Raw genomic sequence first — 26207 nt, 5'->3', positions numbered from 1 at the left:
GTCCCTTCCCTGTGACGCAGGCCGCGCCCGCAGGCCCCGCCTTTCCCGATGAGGCCTCTCTAGCCTGCGGAGGTCGGCTCCTCTCGGTGGTCTTAACCCTTCGGTTCCAAGCGTCGCGCTGCGTTTCCAGGGCTGAGCAAAGGAGGCGGCGCGCTGGGGACCAGACGGCAGGAACTGCTCCGGAGAAAGAACGCGCGTGAGACAGTCCGACAGAGACTGAGACAGAGAAAAGCGAGTGGGAGAGAGCCTCAAAGAAAGACAGAGAGAGCGTGAGAGACGAGGGAGAGACAGAGACCGAGAGACGACGGGGGTGGAAGAGACGCGCAGAAGGAGCGAGAGACTCAGACCTACAGAGGGATTGGGAGACAGGCAGAGGGACAGAGAGAGAAAGAGAGTCAGCGACACACACACACAGTCAGAGAGAGTCTCCCTAGAACAGGCCAGGTGAGAGAAGGAGAAGGGGTGAGAGAGACTCGGAGAGAATCTCCTACAACAGGCCAGCTGTGCGTTTGGATCCTGGGACCAGAATCCTGCTTTGGCCATCCGTGAAGGGCGCTTTCTGAGGGATCGGTTGATTTTCTCAGACGCCTCATCTCTTCGGTGTCAGAATGGCGGTTGGACAGTCTGCATGTGGCGTAATTCTCTTTCTCTAGCTGAGGACTGCTGTTTTTTAAGTGGACAGATGGGACCGAAACTTCCCATGGGCATCATTAAGAACCTGGGGTGTCATTGGGCTCCTAGCAGTGTTCAACAGGTTCACAAATAACCTGTTTCACGGCCATCGCCTCCCTCCCCGCCTCATCTCCCTTCGAAGTGTTTTCAACGAAGGCAATGTTTCCCAAACGGAAACGTCAGAGAAACTCTTCCTGGGATCCGTGACAAGGGAGAGGGGTCAGAATGTCACTTAGGAATAGACATGCTTTTAGTAAACTCTGTGATCCCAGCATTAGCATGCAAATATTTAGACCATTTTCCCCAGACAACTATGCCAGCTGCAGTGTATGACGCTCAGAGGAGGAAGGCATCTCTGGTTGTCCTCTTTGCTGGAGTGCATCCATCCTGGGCAGTAGACCTCTGTGGATCAGAAACTTGGTGTTAGGATTAGTCACAGATTTCCATTGGGATTTCCAATACTTGACGCACCCCTATTGGGAGTTATTGATTTGTGCATTGACCCGTGTGTGTCAGGGATGTTTCCTTAGTTTTGTCCAAAAAGGACAAATGAATGGCCTTGCTTGGCTGAACCTCTTGGTACCAGCAGTAGAGAGAAAGGCCAGAAAGGAAGGATTTCTATATTTTAAGGAGCAAAACGTCAACAGTTCCCCATCAAAGGGGCAGTGTCTCTTCACCTGCGCCATGTTGGCATTTAAGAAAACATTTTGTGAACAGTTTTTGTAGGGAAGTCTTGGTTTTACTCTGTTCAGCTGGGTGTTGATTACTTTGAAAATCATACTTGTGACTGTGAGAAATTGCTAGGTTGAAACTAAATCACAGGGATCTATTTGTTTACCAACATGTGGGTGGGAAATAAACTCAGGTTGTTTATTCGGCTTTGAGCTGGGTAGCCAGTCGTGCCTTGCAAGGAATATTTATGTTCTCAAAGCAGTGGTCTTGCGCTCCCAACAGAATCTACATATGATATTTAGGAGATGGTGAGAATTTAAAGGTAAGGAGAGCCAGGGGTAATTAGAAGATGGTGAGTGCAAATTAAAACAGGTGACAATGGTGAGAAGAGAGAGGATTGAGGTAATGAAAATAGTAGGTGGACCTTTGTTTTTTAACAGACCTAAGTAAGAAATGGTCACCATCAAGAACTAGCTGTGTGACCTTCAGTGAGGTGCTAAACCCATCTGATCCTCAGTTACCGCATCTGAAAGTGGGGATAATAATACTGGCTGAGCATCCCTAATCTGAAACTCTAAAATCCAAAATGCTCCAAAAACCTGAAGCTTTTTGAGCACCAGTATGATGTCACAGGTGGAGATTCCACAGCTGACCTCCTCTGACAGCTTGTTAAAGCGCAGGTGGGGTTGGGGGGGTGTAACTCAGTGATAAAGTGTTGACTTAGCATGCTTGAGACCCTGGGTTCAATCCCAAGTGCAGCAGACATGCACACGCATAAATGCAAGCACGTTAAAATTGCCTCTAGGCTATGTGTACAAAATATGTATGGGAAACACAAATGAATGTCAGGATATTTCATTATGTAAATATTCCAAAATGTGGCGGGGTTGGTGGGGGCGGGGGGGGGAATCTGAAATTCAGAGTACTTCTGGCCCTAGGTCTGTCAGGTAAGGGATACTCAACCTGTAACATGTGTCACACCGTTCCTGACCACCCAGGCTGCGGGGCCTCCTCTGTGTTCCGGTCCTCCCCTGGCTCATATCATCACTTGTTGTGTAGTCATTTTCAGTTCAGCTCCCTGTCCACAGACTATGAGTCTTCTGAGGACTGTTACCCTGCAGAATATATTGCACATGAGTGGATGCAGAGAGTATCTCAGCTTAACTTTCTGTTCATCCACAGAGTGTCTGTGTCCTTTATCCCCACAGTGCCCAGAGTCCAGAACCATGTGGTATGAATGCAGTAGCCATGTGTTCCCTGTCATGGTGTGTGGGTTATGCCAGCTGGTTCCCAGCTGGAAATAATCTACCGTGAATGCATGGGCATGGTGGATCCTCTGGTGGAATACCTGCTCATTCAGTGGAGTAAGAAGGATTGTGTCTTCTGTCCCCACTGTGTTCCAAAATGTCTTAATATCAGCATAGTCCCCAACTGTTCCCCCTTTATTGTAGATCTTGGAGAGAATTTTGCTTCCTCAGACTGAGCTCTGTCCTTACGATGGGGCTGTTGGCTACCTCAGTGACAGGAATGCTGAACAGAGTGTGCCCTCAGTACAGACATGTTGGATGAATACACTCTGGCCAGTCAGGGTATGTTGTTTTGTAGGTGAGAACGTGTAAATGTCTCTGAGGCTGCCACCATCAGGATCTGCGATGTAAACCCCGAGACCGGTGGCCTTGGTGACTAGGTGGGCACTTCACTGGTGAGAGTAGACTCTCTCTTTGTCTTCCTCATGCTGCTTTGGTCCCTCCTCCTCTTCACCCTTCCCTGGGCCCTTCCTTTGCACTCCCACTGCTGTTCTGTGTCTATGTCTTTACGGCCCACCTAGCAGGAGATCCCTAACTTGAGGACTGTGTTTCACTGGCCTCTTTGTTTTCTTCCTTCATACTCGAAAGTGGGCATCACTGGACGTTTACTGACTTCAGTGTTCTTTTGTAGTGATGCTGTTAAGAAGAGTATCCTTTCCATTCTAGATCCAGTGAGATAGAGGCTGTCTGTGTGGGTACCAAAAATACAGAGCATCTGCGTGCCAGGGGCCGGACACGCTTAGTCACCTGCGGGGTGGTGCATGGCTGGAACTCTGACTCCCTTTTCCCTGACATTGCACAAGGTAGGCACACAACTGCTTCCACACCCATCACCATGCAGAGATGTCAGTCCTTTCTGGGAAAACATCATTGTATTATTTGACTGATAATATTAAATGAATTAGGTTCCTTTGAATGGAAATAAATTCTTTTTGTAAGCATAGTTCATATCACTGGGGAAAGGTGGAGAAAGTATCCTGTGTCATGGCTTTAATTTTCAAAACCAGTACAACTGTCTTCATCGTGCTCAGCACCAGGACACAGCATGCATTTTCTCATTTAGCTGCTTGCTATCTCCTCGCCCACACCAGAACGCAAGCTAATGGGAGCAGGCGCTTCTCGAGGTTTGTTTGGGTGGCATTCCAGGCACTGAGAACACAGACTGGCATGAGTAAGGAATGGTAAATATTTGCTGCATCGGTTATCTGATCCGTGGGCCAGCTTGGGATGCATGGGTCCAGCCTCCAGGACTTTCCTGTCCAAACTCTCCGCCTCTGGATTACTTTCTAGCTCAGGCTTCCAAGGAGGCCGGAGAGTGCAGAGAGGCAGTGCCCTGCCACCAAGGGCACGTGCATCTGGAGTCAGGCAGTCCTGGGCCAGAATGCTGACCCTTCCTGCTCTTGTTATCTTAAGGACAGTACCCAATCTCTCAATGCAGGAATTTCCTTCTTTGCAACGGGACAATACGGATCCTACAGGGTCGACATACTGAGATGTTTATAACGGGCCCCAGATTCTCCTTACTTCATTGGATAGATATCTGTGAATGTCCACTGGGGTTGAGCCTCTGTGATGGGTGAACCAGAGAAACTCACTGGCCTCTGTTGGCTCCCAGGCCAGTGGGTAACAAAGACAGGTAACCATCTATTGCCAGCTGAATGGGGTTGGGGCTGGGTGAGGGGAAATACAGGGTGTTTCAGGAGCTCTGAGGAAGGCCTCCTGTCCAGAAGTAGTAGGAGAAAGCTCAGGGAAGGCCTTGTGGAAGAAGTGCTGTATCAGCTGAGTCCTGAAGAGTGAATGGGAGGTGAAAGTCTGGCAAGGAACCATCCTATTCCTAAACCTTTACTCTAAGACCACTATGACCATCCATTCCACTGGCTCCCAAATAAATGAGGAATGGGGAAGTGACCCAGCACTGGCCAACATGAAAGGATGAAAATGTCTGCTGGGGGCGGGGCGGAGCTTCTGGGATACTTGTTCACAGGAAAGATACACTAATAGAAAGTGCCATCTTGCACTTGGATATTGCCACATGTGGATGTCAGTCCTGGACCGAATGTAACAGAAGAGGACCCGTGGTCCTTGATGGCATCAGTGGGTCACAGATGATGTCTGGCTGGGGCCCACCCTTCTCCTGACTGTTTTGTGAGATAGTGAATTGCCTCTCTGGTTAGACTTGATTGAGGGGGTTTTCTCTTTACTTATTGCCAAAAGCAGACTTCCCTATGTTGTGGATGTTTTTGAGAGAGCATTATAGTGTGGTGGGTTAAGGATACCAGCTCTGCTTCCAGACAGACTTCCTTGCAGTTCACTTCTGCCATGTGTGTTCCTGTCATTCTGAGGAAGTAATTGTCCTCATCTGTGAAATGACTTTGTTATTAATAATCACAATACCTAACTCAGAGGGTTGTATTTGTGAATATGTAATGAGGTAGTGCAGGGAAAATACGTAGAAAGGAGCCTGGCACTTTTCTTATTATTACATCTACTGATGCTGCCGTGGGATACTTTGGGGGGAGGGCTTTACACTACACTCGTACTGTAGAGCAAAGAACATAAAAGTCCCATTAGACTTCTCTGGCAGCCCGAGAGCCTTTCTTTCCCTGCCCCTCTTCTCAGCCTCAGGTGGATGACCCTTCCCCAGAATGCTGGCTGGGCCAATGTGGGCCCCTGTCGAGGGACCACATCTTCCCAGTTCAGCTCCAGCTCTGTCCTCAGGTCAGTTGAGGCTGCTTCTTAGTTTGCAGGATGCCCCAGGACAGGTCACAGAGGGTGTGACTTTGTGTTGCTCCTTCATAGCATCGGAAGCTTTCCGAGACCTGGTCCCTCTTTCTCTCTCCAAGCTCATCTTCCTCTGCTCACACCAGATTCCAGCGTGGGACCCTGCCACTGAAGTCTGTCTCTCCCGCCATTCAGACTCCCCATTTGTGAAATGACAGTCACTCTGCTGGTCTTGAGGTTTGTTGGCAGATCCAAGTGAGATAATTAATTCTTTTTTGGGGGGGGCGGTGCACACTGGGGTTTGAACTCAGGGGCTCGTGCTTGCTAGGCAGGCTTTCTTACCCCTTGAACCACTCTATCAGCCCAAGTGCGATAATGGGATGGATGTAAAACACCTAGTTCACATTTCCTGGCACGTGGAAGGCACTAAATAAGTGGAAGCTGATTTCCGTCACATTTCTTGTAATCCACATCACCTGGCATTTGATAGTAAGCTAGCCCAGTAAATATTTTTGGATTGGACTGCACGAAGATATGGTATATTGTGAATGTGTTAGTCGAGGCTTTCCAGAGAAACCAAACCAGTAGGATATGCATACATCTATGGATCTGTGCATATCCATGTCTATGTATGAATAGATTTATTTATTTCAAGGACCTGGCTCCATGGGATTGGGAGTGCTGGGAAATCCAAAATCCAGAAGGCAGGTAGCATAGCTGTATATTCGCATTAAGAGTTGATTGACAGTCTTGAGTGTGAAATCCACAGGCAGAGTTGCTGTGTTACAGTCTTCAGGCTGAACTGCTTCTACCCTGGGAAGCTTCAGTCTTTGCTCTTGAGGCCTTAAGCTGATTCGATGAAGCCCACTCACATCAGGAGGGTAATATGCTTTACTATAAATTCTAGTGACTGTAAAATTGACCATCATGGTGGGGAAACAGTACACTGAGGGACAGCGCCTCTCAAACTGAAGCTCTGACCAATAAACGTCCTGGGTTCATTCATGTCCAATGGTCTTTTTCCCTCTCTTTGGAAGCTGCATGAGATGAAAATGAAGGAAACTCGAGGCCAAAGTGTTTGAAGCAGAAATTTGACACCGGGTCTTTATCCCGCTGGGTCAAGAGACTGTTGAAGGAATGAAATGGAGTAAGATGCTGAAGGAAGGAAGGAAAGTCACATTTATTGCTCCGGCTGTTGCCTTCCCCCCAAAGAGGGGACTTCTCTCTGCCTCTGGAGAGGATCATGAGTAACTTCATGTGTGTGGTTTGAGAATCTTGGGGTGCACCCAGAGATAAGATAGTAAAATATTTCACAGACATGATGGGAACAGGATGGGGGGGAGGGTTGGGCGGAGAAAGGGAGAGCAAAGAGTGGTAAAATCTGGGTCATTTGTGAGCTGATGTTTCTAAAGTCTCAGTATTTCTTCATAAAAAGAGAATTGTGAGAATTACTTTATTTCTGTGAGAACTGGCTTTCTAAATGAAGAAATATGATCCCAAGAGAGTCCCTGTGACGTGTGAAAATTGTTTGGGAGGTAATTGGCTTAAGATCCCATTCCAGATAAACACTTACACATACGTGTTTGTGTGGAATGGCGATGGCCCACAAGATGTCATTGACAAACTTGTTGGAGATATAGCTTTCGGTAACTATTATGAGACTCCCTTTCTGGGATGTTTGTTTGTGTTTGTATGTGTGCACAGCCAGGTCATATGATTTGAAATGTTTTAAACTGTTTTGTGTTTCCTGCCCCGATATTTAATTACTAAACATTTCTAAGCACCTAGTGTGCTCTGAAGAAACTAGGAAATTCTTGGTTTCCAACTCTGCTGAAAAGACAGAGGTTGGACGGCTGCTCAAAAGTTTCAGTTCAATGTGTTTTTTTCTTTTTCTTTCATCCAAGGCATGTTTATTGAAAGAATATGGAGAGGTGCTCTTACTGCAGCATGGACCACTTGGGTCTTTTTTCAATTAACATACGAGAAAGACTGCAGTATTTTGCTTTCTCATCAGCAAAGTATGAGAGTTCCAATTGCTTGGCATGTTTTCCAGCCCTTGGTGTTGCCAGTACTTTTCTCATTCTAACAGAATTTACTCATTCTAACAGGTGAGAGGCGTACATCACCACACCTTTAATTTGCTTGTATAAATGGTTCGTGATGTTGAAGACTGTTGCATGTGCTCGCATTCTTTCCCCCATTTTCTAATTTGGCTTGTTTCTCTTTCTATTAACTTTGCAAATACTGTCTATATTCTGGCTCTGTGATTCGCAAGCATTTTCTCTTAGTGCATAGCTTTGCTTTTCATTGTCTGAACTTACTGCCTTTTCCTGAGTCAAAGTTTTAAATTTTGATGATGTCCAGCTTGTCAATTTTCTTCCTTTCATGGATTGTGCTTTTGGTTCAAGACTTGCTCTTGCCTATTCTCTGGCCCTGAAGATGTCCTTGCTTACTGTTTTCCGAACGTCTTTTTATTGTACCTTTGACAGTTACCTCTGAACCAATTTTAGTGATTGTATATACAAACTATGAGGTGGAGGTTCACATTTTTGCATATGGATATACAAGACCATTTGTTGGAAAGATTCTCCTTTCTCTTGTATCCCTGCCAAAGCTCATTTGTCCATATTTGTATGGACCTAAGTGTCTATTCCTTTCCAAGACAGCAGTCTTCATTACTGCAACCCGATAGCAAGTCTTAAAAGCGAATGGTATGATTTCTCCAAATTCATTCTTGTTTTTGAAAGTTTGTAAGTTCCACATGAATTGTAGAATCAGCTTGTTTATATGTACAGGATTTTGATGGGCATCGGACTAATTGAACTTGGGGTAATTAACTTTTTTTCCCCATAGTGAATCTTCTAATCCGTGAACACATTGGTTTTAATTAGGTCTTCTTTGATTTCTTTCATTAGCATTTTATGGTGTTCTGCGTACAGATCTGTGTATATTTTGTTAGTTTTCTATGTGCCTATTTCATGGTGTTTGTAACTATCGTAAATAGCATTGCTTTTAAGTTTAGTTTTGTAGTATTCATACAGTTGTTTTCTGTGTGTTGACCTTTGTTTGTTTGTTTGTTTTCTTGGGTTTTGAGACAGGGTCTCACTGTATAGTCCAAGCTGGTATGGAACGCGCTGTGTAGCACAGGCTGGCCTAGAACTCAATCCTCCTGCCTCATCCTCCTGAGTGCTGGGGTTACAAGCGTGTGCCACCATGCCTGGCTTGATCTCGTCTCTTGTAACATTCCTAAACTCACTTATTAGTTCTAGGAATTTGCATGGAGGTATATTGGGTGTTCCACGTGGATAGTCATGGAATCTATAAGAAAGGGCAGTTTTATTGCCTCCTTTCCCGTTTGCACACTCTTACTTCCCTGGTATTGCCTCACTGACTTGGACTTCCAGCATGGAGTCAAATAGCCATGGTAAGAGTGGCTGTCCTTGCCTTGTTCTCAACCTTATGGAGAAAGCATTCAATTCTTGACCATTAAGTAGGGTATCGGTTGTAGGTTGTTTTGTGTATGCCCTTTAACAGGTCCAGGAAATGGTCCTCTATTCCTAGTGTGGCAGGCTTTTTCATAGCATCAGTGGATTTTGCATCTTATCCTGTTAAGACTTTTTTTTTGCATATCTTGATATGATGCTGTCATTTTGCCTCTTCACCTAACCTCACAATCCATGGATTACATTGACTGTTTTCCACTTGGTGAAAGAATAACGTTGGCCTTCTTGGCATAAAACCCTCTTCATCGTGGTTTTTGATTCTTTTCATATATGGCTGGACTGGAACTGTTGTTATTTTTTGTTGAAGAATTTTGTGCTAATGCTAAGAAAAAATATCGGTGTGTGGTGTTCCTGGTATCAGTGTAATAAAGTCATTTGGAAATGCTCCCTCTACTTTGTTTTCTGCAAGGAATTATATAGAATTGGTATAATTTCTTTTTTTTTTTTTGCCTTTGAGCTATTTTGCACCTTTCTTTTCTTTTTCTTTTATTCATATGTGCATACAATGTTTGGGTCATTTCTCCCCTCTTCCCCCTGCTCCCTCCCTTACCCCTCCACCTCCTCTCTCTCCCCCCCCCACCCCTTGCTACCAGACAGAAACTATTTTGCCCTTATCTCTAATTTTGTTGAAGAGAGAGTATAAGCAATAATAGGAAGGACCAAGGGTTTTTGCTAGTTGAGATAAGGATAGCTATACAGGGAGTTGACTTGCATTGCTTTCCTGTGCATGTGTGTTACCTTCTAAATTAATTCTTCTCAAAATAACCTTTTCTCTAGTTCCTGGTTCCCTTCTCCTATTGGCCTCTAAAGCGACATTTAAAGTATCTGCATTAGTTTCTCTGCATTGAGGGCAACAAATGCTATCTAGTTTTTGGGTGTCTTACCTATCCTCATACCTCCCAAGTGTGCTCTTGCTTTATCATGTGATCGAAGTCCAATCCCCTTGTTGTGTTTGCCCTTGATCTAATGTCCGCATATGAGGGAGAACATACGATTTTTGGTCTTTTGGGCCAGGCTAACTTCACTCAGAATGATGTTCTCCAGTTCCATCCATTTACTTGCGAATGATAGCATTTCATTCTTCTTCATGGCTGCATAAAATTCCATTGTGTATAAATACCATCTTTTCTTATTCCATTCGTCAGTAGTGGGGCTGGTAGAATTTGCCAGTAAAACTCTCTGGACCTGGAGATCTTTTTGCAAATGTTTCTAACTACTAATTCAATGTTGTAAACAATATAGGACCATGCATACTATGTCATCTCGGGTGAATTCTGGTAGCTTGCTTATGATTTTCCAGTAATTGGTCCATTTCTAAGATTTGGAATTTATTTGTGTAGATGATTGTAGATGACCATTTGCCCCTTTTCTGTTTTCTGGGTCTGTAGTGAAGTCTTTTCTTTTCCTTCCTGCTATTGATAACTTATTTTCTTTCTTTCTCCCCCCACCCCCGGACAGTCCTGCTGCAGGTTTATCAATTGCATTAATTATTTCAAAGAACCAGTGTTTGATTTAATTGAATTCCACCTCTCTCTCTCTCTCTCTCTCTCTCTCTCTCTCCCTATTTTTTAGTAAAAGGAATTCTTATTTACACAGAGTGCTAATTGTGAGATGATTTCCATAGGCAGGAGCACCCTTTGTAACCAGATATAAAACCAGTGATTGTGAAGGTAAAAATTCCAAAGACTGTGTCACCATGGAACAAATACTTACAATTTCATAATGTCTACTGTATGGAAATATATGAATGCTTATGAGAAGAGCACATGCTAGTCAGGCATTGCTTGTTCTTATAATTATTGTTGAGAAGGATTACAAAGAGTCAGCAGGGAACTGACACCGTACATTACATTTCATCATTTTACGTTACATGCCTCTTAGATGGAATCATTGGTGTCATTTCTGAAACCTTTGTGGTATGCCATCAACATTCTAAGCTCTGGACTTGTATTATCTCATGGAATCCTCAGAAGGAGCCCAGGAGATGGGTCTTATTCTCAGCTCCATTTCATAGCTAGAAGAGGCAGAACAGGAAGGTTAAGTAAGATGAGTAATCACAGGCATTCTTTCTTCTCTTGTCCCCTTTTGTCACAGTCTCGCTTCTCCTGGCCACACACGGTCCTCGCTATCTTCTAGTTATTCCAAAACCTCCAGCTTCATCTTATGGTCTAAACCCCAGAGGCCCAGTGGAGCTTCCAGCTCATACTACACTCCCATGGATCCACTCCAGAAATGGGAACCAGCATTGATTTCCAGGTCTGCCCAGACAACCTCTGCAGCCGCCTCCCAGAAGGGCACGGGGGCCTCTCAGCCTTTCTCCTCAGAACAGCTCTTCAGTGAGCTGAGTGCCAGGGCTGACTCTATCGCCCATGCTCCTCTGCCAGAAGGGCCCCTCCAGCAGGAATACAGGAAGGAGAAGAGCCTGCAGGAGCAGCGCTGGGAAAGGCTGGGATTCTCTCAGAGGAAGAAGGCATTCCTGGGCCACCTGAGACGCAGGCACCATGATCACATGGCACCTTACCCAGTCGAAAGGGACACCAGAGTCTCTCCCTCCGGTGACAGAGCTCAGAATCTGTTCCGATGTGAATGTCGATACTGCCAGGGCCACGGGTCTACTATTGCTGAGATCACTGGGGAGAGAAATGGGGCCCCCAATCCTTCTTTCTGGGAAATGCTAGTGCAGGGCCTCAGTGGCTTGACCCTCAGCCTGGGCGCCAACCGGCCAGGCCTTCTGCCTGAGGGGGCACAGCAGCAGCAGCAGCAGGAGCCTGAGGAGAAGTGCCAACTGGAGGGGCAGGAGGAGAGCAAGAGGATGTTCCAGAGGCTGCTCAAGCAGTGGTTGGAAGAAAACTGAGACCCAACATAGACAGACAGTGCTGTGTTGCCAGCTCCTAGGTGTGGGCTCCTCTGGGGAACCAAACAGTGAGCTGTCCTCGCAGGATTCCCAAAATCTGCATTATGATTGGAATCCTCCCAGCATGAGATTTGATCACTCCCAGGAAGGCCCTCGTCTTTCCTGCCTGTTGTCTGTGGAGTGCTGAGAGGCACTCTGGGGCGAGGGAGTCTGCGCACCAGTGGTCCTCACCTCATCTCATGTGGCCCCCGTGATGCATGTTGTCTTTTCCCCTTCCTGGATCTCCATCTCTGCTCCCTACCTACCTTGTTGTCAGTAAGATGTAAGATGTCTGTGTAGTGTGAACGCCTTGTTGATGTCCCTGTGCTTTTGTGCCATTTTATTGACTGCCTCCCAGGTGAGTGCCATGTCTGTTTGAAATGGAGGTATGTGACACTGAGATCCAGGCTCAAGAATCTGCAGCTAAACAAAGTGTGGGAAAAGGGATGTGGAATTAGATCATTGTATTGTATGACTATGATAAGCTAACTGTAAGTAAATGTCTCCATGTTTCCTTGCTCCTTAACAATTGAGTAGTATTCTCCCACTCAGGACTTTCTGATGGGGTACCTCATCATCAATGCCGAATAAACATATATATGAAAAGGAAAGTAACTTTAGAATTCAGACTTGTTTATCAATACTGGTTTCTTTCTTGTGTGATCTGAGATCACCGCCTTCAAACCCTTGACCAGTAGAGCAGAGGGCACAAAGAGGAGCTCGGCACAGTAGAGACTCAGAATGAGGGTGGTCTGCAGTGGGGATGGGGGGCAATGAGAATATAGTCCAGTTGCCATTGGAGGTGCCGCCATGGGATCAGCCTTCAGAACAGTCAGGTAGAAAGGTTGGGAGAGTATCCTTTTGCCCCACAGGAGAGCTAGAAGCAGAGTCTGCTGGCCCCAGTAGGAGCCCTGTGGGTTGGCATAGTGCCCTGGCTGAGGGATCCAGGGACTGTTCCTTGTAGCCTGATGCACCAGTTTGGTGAACAGCAGTTTTATGCTCACTTTCTGAGAACCAGAGCATCATTGAGTTGTTTCAAAGTCACCTTGGAATTTAGACATGTGTCTTTTAATTTCAGGAGACCTGAATGATTAAATCTACCTTTTCTCCCCTACAGAATGCCATGATGTGTACCCAGCCAGGGATCGTGCTGTTCCTCTGAGCTGAAAACAAATTCTGCTTTGTGTCAGTCTGTGCTTTTAGGGAAGCCTCGGAGCTGCATTGCTGCAAAATTCTATGTGTCTCCTGGCAACAGAAGTGCCTTGGGAACAGGTGAGTTTCTTAAATTCTGGACTTGGGATCTCATCAGAGATCAAGAATTAAATTTCCCCTATCAGGATTCTCTCCCAACTTCTGGGGAAAAGAATACATATATATATGTATATATGAAGGCTATACTTTCTTGAAACTCAAAGGCCTAAATTTAACTGGTGATTCAGGCTGTGTTTAGAAGAGATAACGTGACATTGCAATTTGGCTGATTATTTACCAGTTGTCAGACATCATTCTATGTATTTCCATACATTAGCTCATTTCCCCTCTCCCATGGGCCCATCGTTTTAGCAACAGTGTCAGTTCCATGTTAGGGAGCTTGCCAAGGTCACACGTACAGCAGAACTGGAGGACAAGCCTAGGCAAGCTGCATTCTAGCTGGCACCCTCCACCAGTTCCCCCTCTGTCATGGCCGGGGTTAAGTGCAAGACCCAGTGACCTCAGTGGACATTACATACCTTAAAGGGCCAACTCTTGGTAAGATGCGTTGTTGAATCCTCACCACAAGGCATTGGGGCAGGCATAATTATTCCCATGTTGCAGAGAGTTCAAGGAGGTTGTAAAGTGGTGGCCGTAGACACAGCCCTCTGTCTGACTCCCCACATACCAACCCGTACTCTGCAGACTTTCTAAATCAGTCCATATGGCACACTAGGTACATTTTGCCACCAACAATCAATCGTTGAACCAATCACCAACTTTTTGTTTTGTTTTTGTAGTACTGGGGTTTGAACTCAGGCTGTTTGCTAGGCAGGTGCTCTACCACTTGAGCCACTCCACCAGTCTTTTTTTTTTGTTTCCCCCGCGTGGCTTATTTTTGAGATAGGGTCTAGCTTTATGCCTGGGCTGGCCTGGACCGTGATCTTCCTGTGTGTGCTTCCTCAAGTAGCTGGGATGACAGGCACACGCCACCATGCCTAGCCATTGGTTGAGATGGGGGTCTCACAGACTTTTCTCCAGGGCCGTCCTCAAACTGTGATCCTCCCTCAAACTGTGATCCTCCCAGTCTCCGCCTCCTGAGGGTCTAGGATTACAGGCTTGAACCAACGTTTTAATTGTCTCACTTTACCTCTCCATATTCTATGCTGCGCTGACTGCCATGGTGGGGGAATGAGTAATTGTGGAGGTAGTCCTTGCCCTCAGTTGTTGAGCAATTAATCAGGGAGAAAGATCGGACATAGTCCATTTTTTTGTGCTGCTATGACAGAATACCACAGACTGTGCAGTTAGTAGAGCTCAGAAGATTATTTCTCACAGTTCTGGAGCCTGGGAAGTACAAGATCAAGGTGCTGACATCTGGTGTCTGGTGAGTGCCTTATCGCTGTGTTCTCACATGGCACAACATGGAAGGGCAAGCACAGATGAACGTTGCATCCTCACATGGGTGCAGAGCCACACACACTCCCACAGACCTCTTTTATAGCCCTGTTTATTCACCAGGATAGAACCCTCATGACAGCTCCCATTAAGCCCTGCCCCCCAGCACTGCTACATTGGGGGTTAAGTTTCAATGTGAGTTTTAGAGGTGACCAAAGTGGTCAAACAACAGCAGGGACCATGGATAGGTTAGAAAGTGAATAGTTGATCCCCTCTCTGACACAGGTTGCCAGGAGATGAGATGAGTGAGAAGGATCCCAGTTGAATGAAGTAGACATGGAGGGCTTGCTGAGGAGTTCCGTTGCTGCAGAACCACAGTGTGCAGGAAGATGCGTGGAGAATGGCTATGTGGGTGTACTTCAGGGAGTCAGGCCCCCCCTCCCTGTACCCACCTGCAAGTATTTGCCTCCATACCCAGGTATGGGGTGTAGGAGTGGATAGAGGATGGTGTCCGAGACATGGTACTATCCCAAGTTACAGACTAGGAGCTGGAATCCTGTGCTGCCACACAGATCTCCAACATGTCAAAATCTAGACCAGATATTCAATTAAAAGCGCCAGCAGATAAGAAAGTATGGGGGCAGAGTAGGGTTAAGATGGAATGCACCAGTAGAAAATCTGTATAGACTTAGAACAGGTAAAGAAATGGAAAGAGGAAATGAAAAATCTTCCCACAATTGAAGCAGCCAGGTGCAGCTGGCTTGAGGGGTGAATTTTATCCAACATTTCAAAGAAGAAATAATACCAGACCTTCACAAACTCTTCCAGAATATGGAAGGGGTGGTGGGGGAGGGGACATTTCCCAATACATTCTACAAGAATAGTATTGTTCTACTACTAAAGCCAATATCCATCACGAATGTCAATGCAGAAATCCTCAAGAAAATATTGGCAAACCAAATTCAAGAACATATACAAAAGATGACACAACATTTCTAAGTAGGATTTCTCCTAGGAATCTGCAATTGGCTAACATTCAAATTTCAATTAAGGTGTATATTAAAGGACAGAATCCATATGATCATCTTGATAAGGGGTTTGGGAGGCATCTCACAAAAGACCCATTTGTGATTAAAAATGGGTCTTCAACTTACAAAGGGCATCTACTGTAAGCCTACAGGTGACATTATATATTGTGGAGAAAGAAGGAAAGCTTTCCCTGTAAGACTGAGGACAAGGCAAGGATGTCTCTTGGCACCACTGTTGTCCACTGTTATGCTGTGGTTCCTATCTAGTGCAGTCGTGCAAGAAAAAAAAAATGAAAGAAAGAAAAACAAGAAAAAAGGAAACATGGAAAAATTAGAAAGGAAGATATATGTCCACACAGAGATGTGCTAGGGTTTGTCCACTACAAATTCATGTTGAAATTTGATCCCTCGTCAGAGATTGAGATGGGACTAGGAGGGACCTTTAAGAGGAGATAGTGCTCTGCTCTCATGAATGAATTGGTACATTCGTGTAACTAATAGGGGAGTGGGACTGGGGATGTGACTCAGTGGTAGAGCATTTACTTAGCATGTCCAAGGCCCTGGGTTTGATCCGCTGTGCCTCTAGTGTGGAAAAGAAAGAAAGAAGAAAGAAGGATGAATGTGTTAAAGCGTTATCTGGAGCATGGGTCTTAGAAAGTCAGTTTGGCCAGGACTCTCGTGCTCCATGACTCCTTGCCACATAATGTCATCCTCCTGAGGACTGTGCCAGCAAGAAAGCCATCACTAGATGCGGCTCCCTAACCTTGGACCAGGACTGTAAGCCCAAATAAACCGTTTTTCTTTATACCTTTCCAGTCTGTGATGCTGTGTTACTAGCAACCCCAAATAGACTATGACAACGTGTATTCTGACGTTCATAGCGGCATCATTCATGATGGCCCCAAAGTGAAAGCAATTAAATAGCTATCAGTTGGTGAAGGGATGAAGGAAAGGCTGAATATTACTGAACAATGTACACGGAGAAACTACTGGTATGTGCTACACCATGTGCTACATGTTTGAACCTCAAAACCATTTTGCTAAGTGGCAAATCCAGGCACACAGGGCCATTTATTATGGGAGTCTGTTGACAACAAACGCCCAGGAAGGGAAATTCCACAGAGACAGGACATAGATTCGGGGTTTCCTGGGCCTGGAGGAAGTCATAGAGGTTGGCTGCTTATATGGGTAGCAAGAATCTTTTCTTTGGGGAGGAGAGATAGAAGTATTCTGAAACAGGATTGTGGTTTGCACAGCAGCTGTATAAATTTACTAAAAGTCACCTATTGCACCTACCTTTAGTTAGATGAATTTTATGGCATGACAATCATGCCTCAATAAAGCTGTTTTAAAAATGTTATGCACATGTGAAAGTTAGTCATGGATGAAAAGGCATGCAATCTTTTTTTTTCCTTTTTTAATAATAGTGAGGAATTCTCTGCCCTTTCTTCCCGTGTTTTGGGTCCTGCCTACGTCTGCTACCTCATTGCCGTCCTCCTCTGTGTATACTTGACGTTCCAGCCAGACGGAGTCATTGTGCACATCTGGGCAGAAAGCGTGCTGGTGAGTGTGCACATTATGTGCGCATGCATGTCTGTGCGCATGCATGTCTGTGCGCACAATCAGAAGCAGGCACCCTTGGGGTGATCATAGTTATTGGCTCGAAACTCCATCTCTCTGGGCAGGTTTCCATAATTCATCCCGCATACTAAATTCCATGTACTCCTTTTCTATTTGCAAATCTCAAGGACCTGGCTTTGGTGTCCATAGTTAAGCAACCTCAGCTCTCAGCATCAACCTCTGTTCTAAGGAAGACATTGGAGTGGGGAGGGCTGTTGTCTCACCCCAGGGCCCTCTGCCTGAGCCAGGGACCCCGTGGGGATGAGCATCAGCAGTTTCCAAGACAACAGCATTCAGATGCCTTCCCACCTGTGAGGCTCTTCTCCTCCCCTCTGCCTGCCTGGCTAGCAAGTAGGAAAGGGGACGTTGTGGAATAAACACGCCGAGTCCTAGAGATTGTTCTCTACATGGCCGTAAAATAAGTACCTCAAACATAGCTCTTGAAAAAGAAGTTTTAAAAACCCAGTAACAACAAACAAGGCTACAAAGTCCAAGATTATATTTGAAAACAAGACAGGTGAAGTGGAGCATGTGCTTATGGTTCTCAACCTCGTCTGTGATTCAGCTCTCCTCGGGACCATTTTTAAGGAACAGGTGGCAAGGGCTGCATCCCCAGACATCCTGATTTAGACAGCCTGGAATGGGGCCCCAGCACGAACCTTACTTTACACTCCACTTAGGAAAGCCTAGGCTACAGCTCTAGAAATGGATCTGTCTTGATAGGAGGAAACCCCAAATCAGACATTTGAGGCCCCTCTATTAAAAGGAAAGCAGGCTTTTTAATGATTCACTGCTGTGCTGGATGGATTTCTTAGGACAAGGAATGGAAAGATGCCTCAAAGTAAATGCATGTTTTCAAATTTACACCATCCTTGATATCCTCTATGTTCCTGCAGTCGCAATTTTGATGTGACGTTGCCGCATTTGTTAATGAAACATCTGACTTGTAATTTCTTGGCACGATGCCTTGTGCTTGAGTTGTTTTCATAGTGAGTAAAACCTTGCACAGATACCTTCAGGAAACACAGCACGATAGTTCTTTGAAAATGGAGGATGGCTCCGATTCGTATCAGTTGCTGTGGATGATTCAGCTGTTAGGCATAGTTAGTAAGCATGCTGAGTTGCATTTTTGACTCTTTGGGACAATTTTTTTTTGCCAAATTTATACATGCACTTAGATTAAAAGGCCAAATAGGACCAGGAGACCTATGATGAAAAATAAAATCCAGCCATCCTTGTCTCATGCACATCCAAGGAGATGTGTCTCCCCAGATTTTCTCTTCCTAGCTGTTTCTTCTGGATAGTGATCTCTGTATTGGTTATATGCTTATATGCTGTGTTCTGATGTACCTTGTTAAACATTACCTGTGGAGGTTTGTTTTTGTGGTGCTAGGGTTTGAACCCAAGGCCTCATGTATGCTAGGCAAGTGCTCTACAACTGAGCCATATCCCCAGCTCTGTCGAGTTCTTATAGCACTTGAGAATTTTGTCCACTCAGATGTATTATTACAGGTCCCAGGTCTTCTGCTTGGAATTCATGGGTTGGGGGGGGCACCCAAACCAGGGCATAAGGCTCTGCTCACATGTGTTTAGAGCTACTCTGCCAAGAAGCAGCCCTCACAGGAGATCATCCTGGCATCTGTGCCAATGTGGAGTTCATGGTTGGCCTTGAGCTGGTGGAGTGGCTCAAGTGGTAGGGCGCCTGCCTAGCAAGCGTAAGGCCCTGAGTTCAAGCCCCATACCGCCAAAAACTGGGGGAGGGGGGAGGGGGAAGAGTCCATGGTTTGCCTTTGTTGAGGACTCCAGGGGAATGATGGAGTGATCAACAGCAAATGGAGGTAGGCACAGTGACTCACACCTGTAATCCCAACTACTCAGTTTTGAGGCCAGCCTGGGCAAAAAGTTAGCAAGTCCCCATCTCAAGCAATAAAGCTGGGCATGGTGGCGTGTGCACCTTGTCATCCCAGCTAGGCGGGAGGCATAAATAAGAGGATCAAGGTCCAGGCTGGCTCAGGTAAAAACGCCTGACCCTATTAGAAAAATAAACAGAAAGGGCTTGGGGGCAGGTCTCAAGTGGTAGAGCCCCTGCCTAACAGACTTAAGCCCCTGAGTTCAAACCCCAGTACCACCAAAAAACAAAAAAACACCAAAACATGTAAACAAACAAGACACAGGGTACTAGAAACCAAGGGCTGTGGACTTTTCAGGGTGTAGTACTTTCTATTCCCCCAAGACACCTGAGAAAAATAACAGGATGCAGGTGCCACCAATCTGTGATCATCGTGAGGACGGGTGAATAGACATGGAGACATACAGACTTGGGATGAGTCTCACGGGTGTTCCTCTTGAGCTGAGGATGGAGGCTCAGTGGTCTCAAAGCAGCGGTGGGGTTGCAGGAAGGCTGACATCATCTCTCCAGTACCATTCTTGCTTCTGATGCATAGTGCTGTGGGCTGGGAGATACCATGTCTTCTATGGAAAAGGCCTCAAGGGGTGGTGTCAGGGGAGGTCCCAAGATTGAGTTAAGTCAGGAAAAAAATGAGATGGGGAAGGGAGATGGGGTTGGGAAGGTTTGGCCCCTGTGGTAGCATCAGGAGGAGGAGCAGCCCTGTTGGGCGGGCACAGAGCAGTCTTGTGATGGAGGGCAGCGGAGGTAAAGGGCTTGGGTTTGGGGTGAGGGCAGGGGCTGGATTTATGGGGTCCTTTCCTGGCCTGGAGATTCAGAACAAAGGCTTGAAGGGCAAAGATGCTTCTTTGTCCAGGAGGGTGGCATCACAGGGAGCCGTCAGCGGCTGGGAGAGTTTGCCTTGTCTGTGGCCCTGGCCAGGATGGATTTCAAGCCTCTGTACAACTCAGACCTGACCATGAGACTGGCCTCAATGTGTCACAGCTGGCGGCACAGAGACTGTGCTTTGTACACTTCGGGGGAAGAACGAAAGGCTGAACCACTTTATAGTGACAGAATTGAACTCTCTTGTGATCCTGATCTCTGCAGAGCTGGGGTATCAGCCTGAGTCCTCGGCTCACCAGAAGGGGATGCAGGACCTAGTGCTGGGTGGGGGGGGCGGTCCTTGGAAGTACAGGGAGAGATCCGAATCTGGAGGTTCAAAGACCTTACTGGTGACCACCTGTGTTAGGCCATCATAAAATAACCGAGGTCTGTGCTCTCCAGTGAGTGAGCAGGGTCCAATCTGAGAGAGGTTTCTGCCATCACTACCTGGCACCAATCAGAACCTAACGGTCTTTGCCAAGGGAGCCCCACCTTTGCCAAGCTCCATAAACTAGTTGGTGGGGGGTGGGGTGGGGAGGTAGAGTGGTGGAGTCCCAGATCTGAGAGGGAGCTCCAATGACAGGAGGAGACCAGACGGGACCACAACAAGAGAAGTGTTATTACTGATTTCGTTTCTGCTGCTTCCTGTTGCTTCTGTTATGAAACAGGTCTCCTAGATGCAAAACATACTCAAAGGGGCTGAAGATGGCACACTTGCTGGAGTCTGGGTGAGATGTCCCCCAACTCTTTTTTCCTTTTGTGGTAGGGGGGATTGAACCCAGGGCCTTGCACTTGCATGCATTCTTCCACTTCAGCCACACCCCCAGCCCTTTTATTTTCCTGTTAATTTTGTTTTTGACATAGGGTCTCCCTCACTTTTCCAGAACTGGCCTCAAACTCTCAATCCTCCTGCCTCTGCCTCCCAAGCAGTTGCGATTAGGGGAGTGTACTACCACACCTGATTGGGATGTGCCCTTGAGTAGGAGACTTTCATTGCTCCTCCCTCAGGACAGAGGACAGCGCCGGGCACTTGGGCATGTGAGGTGTGAGGAAATGAGTAAAACGTTTTCTGACAAACCCACATGATGGGCAAGAAGATTCTGGGAGACATTTCTCGTTCAGTCTGGAAGTACTGAATGCCCCACTGGTACCCCTCAACCCTTGAGAGGAAACTGATATTATTTACCTTTATTTATTTTTTTTTCCATAGCCTTTGATAATTCCAAGCTTGGTTTCTTTTTTTTTTTTTTCATTTTTCTTTTATTATTCATATGTGCATACAAGGCTTGGTTCATTTCTCCCCCCTGCCCCCACCCCCTCCCTTACCACCCACTCCACCCCCTCCCGCTCCCCCCCCTCAATACCCAGCAGAAACTATTTTGCCCTTATCTCTAATTTTGTTGTAGAGAGAGTATAAGCAATAATAGGAAGGAACAAGGGGTTTTGCTGGTTGAGATAAGGATAGCTATACAGGGCATTGACTCACATTGATTTCCTGTGCGTGGGTGTTACCTTCTAGGTTAATTCTTTTTGATCTAACCTTTTCTCTAGTACCTGTTCCCCTTTTCCTATTGGCCTCAGTTGCTTTAAGGTATCTGCTTTAGTTTCTCTGCGTTAAGGGCAACAAATGCTAGCTAGTTTTTTAGGTGTCTTACCTATCCTCACCCCTCCCTTGTGTGCTCTCGCTTTTATCATGTGCTCATAGTCCAATCCCCTTGTTGTGTTTGCCCTTGATCTAATGTCCACATATGAGGAGAACATACGATTTTTGGTCTTTTGAGCCAGGCTAACCTCACTCAGAATGATGTTCTCCAATTCCATCCATTTACCAGCGAATGATAACATTTCGTTCTTCTTCATGGCTGCATAAAATTCCATTGTGTATAGATACCACATTTTCTTAATCCATTCGTCAGTGCTGGGGCATCTTGGCTGTTTCCATAACTTGGCTATTGTGAATAGTGCCGCAATAAACATGGATGTGCAGGTGCCTCTGGAGTAACAGTCTTTTGGGTATATCCCCAAGAGTGGTATTGCTGGATCAAATGGTAGATCGATGTCCAGCTTTTTAAGTAGCCTCCAAATTTTTTTCCAGAGTGGTTGTACTAGTCTACATTCCCACCAAGACTATACTTTCAGGGATCATTTCTATAGTATGTTATTTACCTTTAAAACAAATAATAATAGTTTTGTTTTTTAAAAAGTACTTCTTTTCGTAGGGAATATTGACTTTCTGTGTTTCCTCCAGGAGTCCTTTTCTGACTCTGGAAGAATTTTCTGAGTCCAGATCCCAGGACTCAGCCCCTAGCAAGTGGGTCTGTGTTGGTAAAGGTCAGTGGAGCCTAGCATCACTTGTGGAGGACAGTGACAAGCCTTGAGGAAGCTCTGTCACCTCGGTGACAACTCTCATCTGTTACTCCACTCCGTGTGTCTGTCTTCTGGTCCTCTCCTCTCTCTGTGCTGTTTTGTGGATCTATTAATGGGGGCCAAAGGAGAAGAGGCAAGGATGCCCCACTCCCCCATTTGGGTGGACTGGTAGAACAGTGGGCAGAAGGGGTGCAGAGACCACAAATCCATTCCTGGTCCTCAGACCACTCAGGCACATGGGTTCATTTGGTCTCTCTGACTGATCTGATCTTCATCCTGAGTATCTACCCTCTGTCCTGGAAAATGAGGGAGGAGGTAAACACTGAATTAATGTTTGATTTGGTAGGTGCCATCTGTTGCTACTGTGGGAAGGTCCAGTTAAATAAGCACTCACTCAATCCATTTGTGTGAAAATTCTCAATCACTCGGCATTTCACTGTCACTGCCTACTGCTTTTCAAGGTGGGCTAGGGTCCTGTATGGCTTTAGAGTGTCTGTGGTGATGCAAGAAGGGGGGGGGTCCTGCTTGTCATGCTGACCTGCCTGCCCCTGTCACTTACATTTTTGTGTCTCTCATCTTTTGCTCCCTGACTGACTCAGCCTCAGCTCACCTGCGCTGGCACCTGCAGAACCCTCTGAATTGGGTCTCATCCTGGGTCTCTCCAGTCTGCCCCTGCCCATGACTGTCCACTCCTCAGCCACAGCTACAGGGTCACCTGGCCAGCCCCTAGCTGGGTTAGGCTTCCTTGATGGAAGCACCCCTGGCTCTTGACTCGGCTGCTTTCCACATTTCTCCCTCAGAGAAAGCAGTTCCCGGGGTCTCACCCACAACACAGTAGGAGCCAACATCGGCTCCATAAGTGGAAATTTGTAAACTCCAGCCAGCTCTGTGCCCAAAGAGGCTTCTGGGTCATTCTGTTAAGTGAACTGTGGTGTATGGGGTAAAACCCCTAAGTAAAATTCTTACTCTGACACCCCTTCCTCATCAGAGATGTGTGACTCTGCCCACCAGTGCCTTTGAGGACCTTCCACCCCATGTGATGGCAGTGGATCACTTCTTTTGGTTTTGTTTCATGTTGATCCAAGACTTGTCATGCTATCTGCACATCGGAAAGGGAGGGAGGAGGGAGAGAGGGGGAGAGAAAGAGAATATTGAATGGTTAAATATGCCTAAGATGCTGAAGACCTTGACTAAAAGGGTTAGGTATCATGGTTATTACTGGTGGCCTTGACAAGACCCATTTCATTGAGGTGACAGGGACAGAAGGAAGTTGAGGAGTTGAGGGGGCTGGTGGAGTGGCTCAAGTGTTCAAGTGCCTGCCTAGTAAATCTGCCCGAAAAAGAAAAAAAAAAAGTTGAGGTGCAAAGTGTCTCAGGAGTTGCAACAGTTTTGTATTAAGGTTAGCAAATAATGTGCCAGTAGCTGCTAAAGGACCTGTGGGAAGAGGGTGAGCCCCTCCCCCTCCCCTTCCTTTGTGGATTTCTGCAATACAGAGGGAGCAGTTGATGGTTCAGGAGAGAGGAGTGATCGGTTGCAAGAGCAAAGTGCTGAGAAGGGGGGAGGCCTGGGATCCTGAGCAGAGGTGGGGGCTGGCTTCAGTTAGGAGTGTTGTATGCAGAGGGGTGCAGAGAATGGCAGGGCTGGTCACAGGCAGATTGGGCTTGGGAATTCCCACCTGAGTGCTTCTGTCTTCTTGAAAACAAGTTTTGGACCCAACACCCAAACTGCTTGGCTTCCAGATGTCAGGTCCAGCCACTTGCCCCTATACACCAAATAAAGAGGCATGGTGAAGGGCAGATAAAGGAGATTTGTTATTACACGGCTCGGGACATGCTGCGGGAAAAGGCAAAGTAAGCACTCAGCCCATCTTCAGCCATCTTTGGGGTACAGAAATGAGCTTTAGCCTTAAATAGACAAAGAATTAGGGGCAGGGGACAAAAGGCATGCATAAACAGTCCCAGTCACAGGGGTGTTCTGATTGACCATTATCTCAATTTGAGGGTTCCAGAGAAGTTTTTATCACAGTCATCCCTTGAGGGGAGCAATCTGGTTCCCATGAGGTGATTACTCCTGCTCCAGAGTGCAGCCTCATTATATTATAGGTTATTGTCCTCATTTGGAGGGGTGGGCTGTCCTGCAAGGCTCCGCTGTTCCTTAGGGAAAGTTTCAGTTCCTTGTCAGTAAAGATGGTATCTGTCATTCCTGGCCTTCTTTGATTCCAAGGTGGCTGTGGGAGAGAATGGCTGAGAGCAAAGGACAACAGGTACAAAATGAAGGCGGAGACGCCAAGCTTTTCTCCTGCTTTTAGTTACTATAGAGGCCCAAGTAAGGAGTCAGTGCTTTTCAGCAAAAGCAATTTAAGCACCTCTTACATTCTTAGGGAATCATTAAGGGAGGTGATTCCAATAGAGGGGGGTTGGTCGCTAGTATTGTGGTAGTACAGAAGCAATCCTCTTGTGGTCACAGACAGAGGTTAAAAATAATTCATAAGGCTTTAAGGGTTTTCTCATCACTGCTCAGGTGGTCAGATACAGGAAGGGCGCCTGTGTATAGCTGGACATCACTGAGTGGCCAGCCCTCGCCTGATGCCCAGGGCATGACCGCGGGGCGTGGTGGGGACACTTAGGTGGGGAAGACCAGAACATCGCTGAGGAGAGGTTCCAATGGCTGCTGCTCAGCCCCGTGGGCTCTGAAGCGTGCAGTCAGGATCAGAAGGGTGAGGGCTGACAGGAAGACAGCGAGTGTGTGCGCCGCCGCGTGACAAGGCCGTCCACACACTGTAGTGAGCCGCAGCACTACATAAGGGGAGTGGCACGGGTCGCGATCGTGGGATGGTGGCGGCAGATCCTGGATACCCCGGGTCCCACCCCTGGCTTACAGGTAGCAACAGCATTGGAAGGAAAGTGCAGGCGAACTCCGAGTGGGAGACTGGCAGCGCCCTCACTGGACTCCCACGCGCACGCCCAGAACCCGCCAATCCTAGGTCAGGAGCCGCGGCCTGCTTCCGGCGAGTTCATGCTGCTGTTGCTATGGTTCCGAGGGCGGGACCGAGGAAAGGCTTCCTTGCCTGGGATTGTTCCCCGACCCACATCGGCAGGTATCAGTGCATACTGTGGTCTTCTCCCTCATCCAGCTTGGCGTTCCCCGCTTCCCTCTCGAGGGGTCTGCACGTAAAAGCAGCGGAACGATGGAGCTGCTTCCGGTGGCGATGGCTCCCGGTTTCGCTGGCCGCTAGGTGGTAGTGTTGTTCCATCCAGCGGCCCTGCCCCCGCCCTTCGTGCTTGAAAAAAATACGCTGGAGCCTTTTTTTTTTAAATTGTAAATTTAATAGTTTTTTTCTGTTTTGTTTTCTTTTTTTCTCCCCCGCCCCCACCCCCTACGTTGTCCGCCGCTGGCAGCCGGAGGTGTGGATTGTGGTGAGGTCTTCTGGCAGTTCCCTGGGTAAACCTCCCACCTTTGATTTTCAAGTATGCATCTGTTCCCTGGTACTACCGTGGCTCCCAACTATTTGTATTTCGGCTTCTCTGTAAATTCTTGTTATAGACACTATGTAATCTGAATTGAAATTGTCTTTAATAAAATAGGGAAAAATGAAAATCATTTCCAGCCCGGTCTGGCTTTTTTCCGGGGCTGGCCTAAAGGTACATACTTATCTTTATTATAATTATTTACCCTTAATGGCCACAATGAGAAAACATCTTTAAAAAGTATAAAAGAGAATCAGGGGTAAAGGTGTTTCAACAGAGGATCAAGCTGGGAGGCAGTAGTTGGAGAGCCACCAACTTTGAATAGCGGGAAAAGAAATTTTTCTAAGCTCCTAAGTAGAAAAAGGCTCCAGGGCGTTTTTTTCAAGCACGCAGGGCGGGGGCAGGGCTGCTGCGTTGAACAACACTGCCACCTAGCGGCCAGCGAAACCGGGAGTCATGGCCGCCGAAATAAACTCCATTTTTCTGCTGCTTTTACGTGCAGACCCCTCCAGATGGAAGCTGGGAACGCCAAGCTGGATGAAGGAGAGGACCACAATATGCACTAATACCTGCCGATGTGGGTCGCGGAACAATCCCC

General features: G+C 46.7%; 1 protein-coding gene and 1 pseudogene across 4 annotated transcripts; both read left to right on the top strand.

Annotated features, from left to right (window-relative positions):
- The first annotated feature begins 6 nt into the window (after positions 1-6).
- LOC141410502 (protein FAM156A/FAM156B-like) lies at positions 7-20989 on the top strand. 4 transcript variants are annotated; one of them, XR_012444158.1, is made up of 5 exons: positions 7-444; positions 10970-13040; positions 16813-16948; positions 20444-20503; positions 20660-20988. XR_012444158.1 is itself a non-coding variant. In XM_074062165.1 (2 exons), exon 2 carries the CDS (start codon positions 11091-11093, stop codon positions 11727-11729), a length of 639 nt encoding a protein of 212 aa, XP_073918266.1. In that variant the 5' UTR covers positions 7-444; positions 10970-11090; the 3' UTR covers positions 11730-16519. The 4 variants fall into 4 exon arrangements, 1 of the variants encoding a protein (XP_073918266.1); XR_012444157.1 differs by having other exon boundaries at positions 20444-20989; XR_012444159.1 differs by lacking the exons at positions 16813-16948; positions 20444-20503; positions 20660-20988 and adding an exon at positions 14643-16519.
- A 909-nt stretch (positions 20990-21898) lies between these two features.
- Positions 21899-21967, top strand: LOC141420005 (small nucleolar RNA U3; annotated as a pseudogene).
- The last annotated feature ends 4240 nt before the right edge of the window (positions 21968-26207 follow it).

The sequence above is a fragment of the Castor canadensis genome, chromosome X, assembly GCF_047511655.1.
Source record: "Castor canadensis chromosome X, mCasCan1.hap1v2, whole genome shotgun sequence".
Taxonomy (NCBI): domain Eukaryota; kingdom Metazoa; phylum Chordata; class Mammalia; order Rodentia; family Castoridae; genus Castor; species Castor canadensis.
Note: the sequence above shows the minus strand (reverse complement) of the source record. Positions and strands in the feature narration are given on the sequence as shown.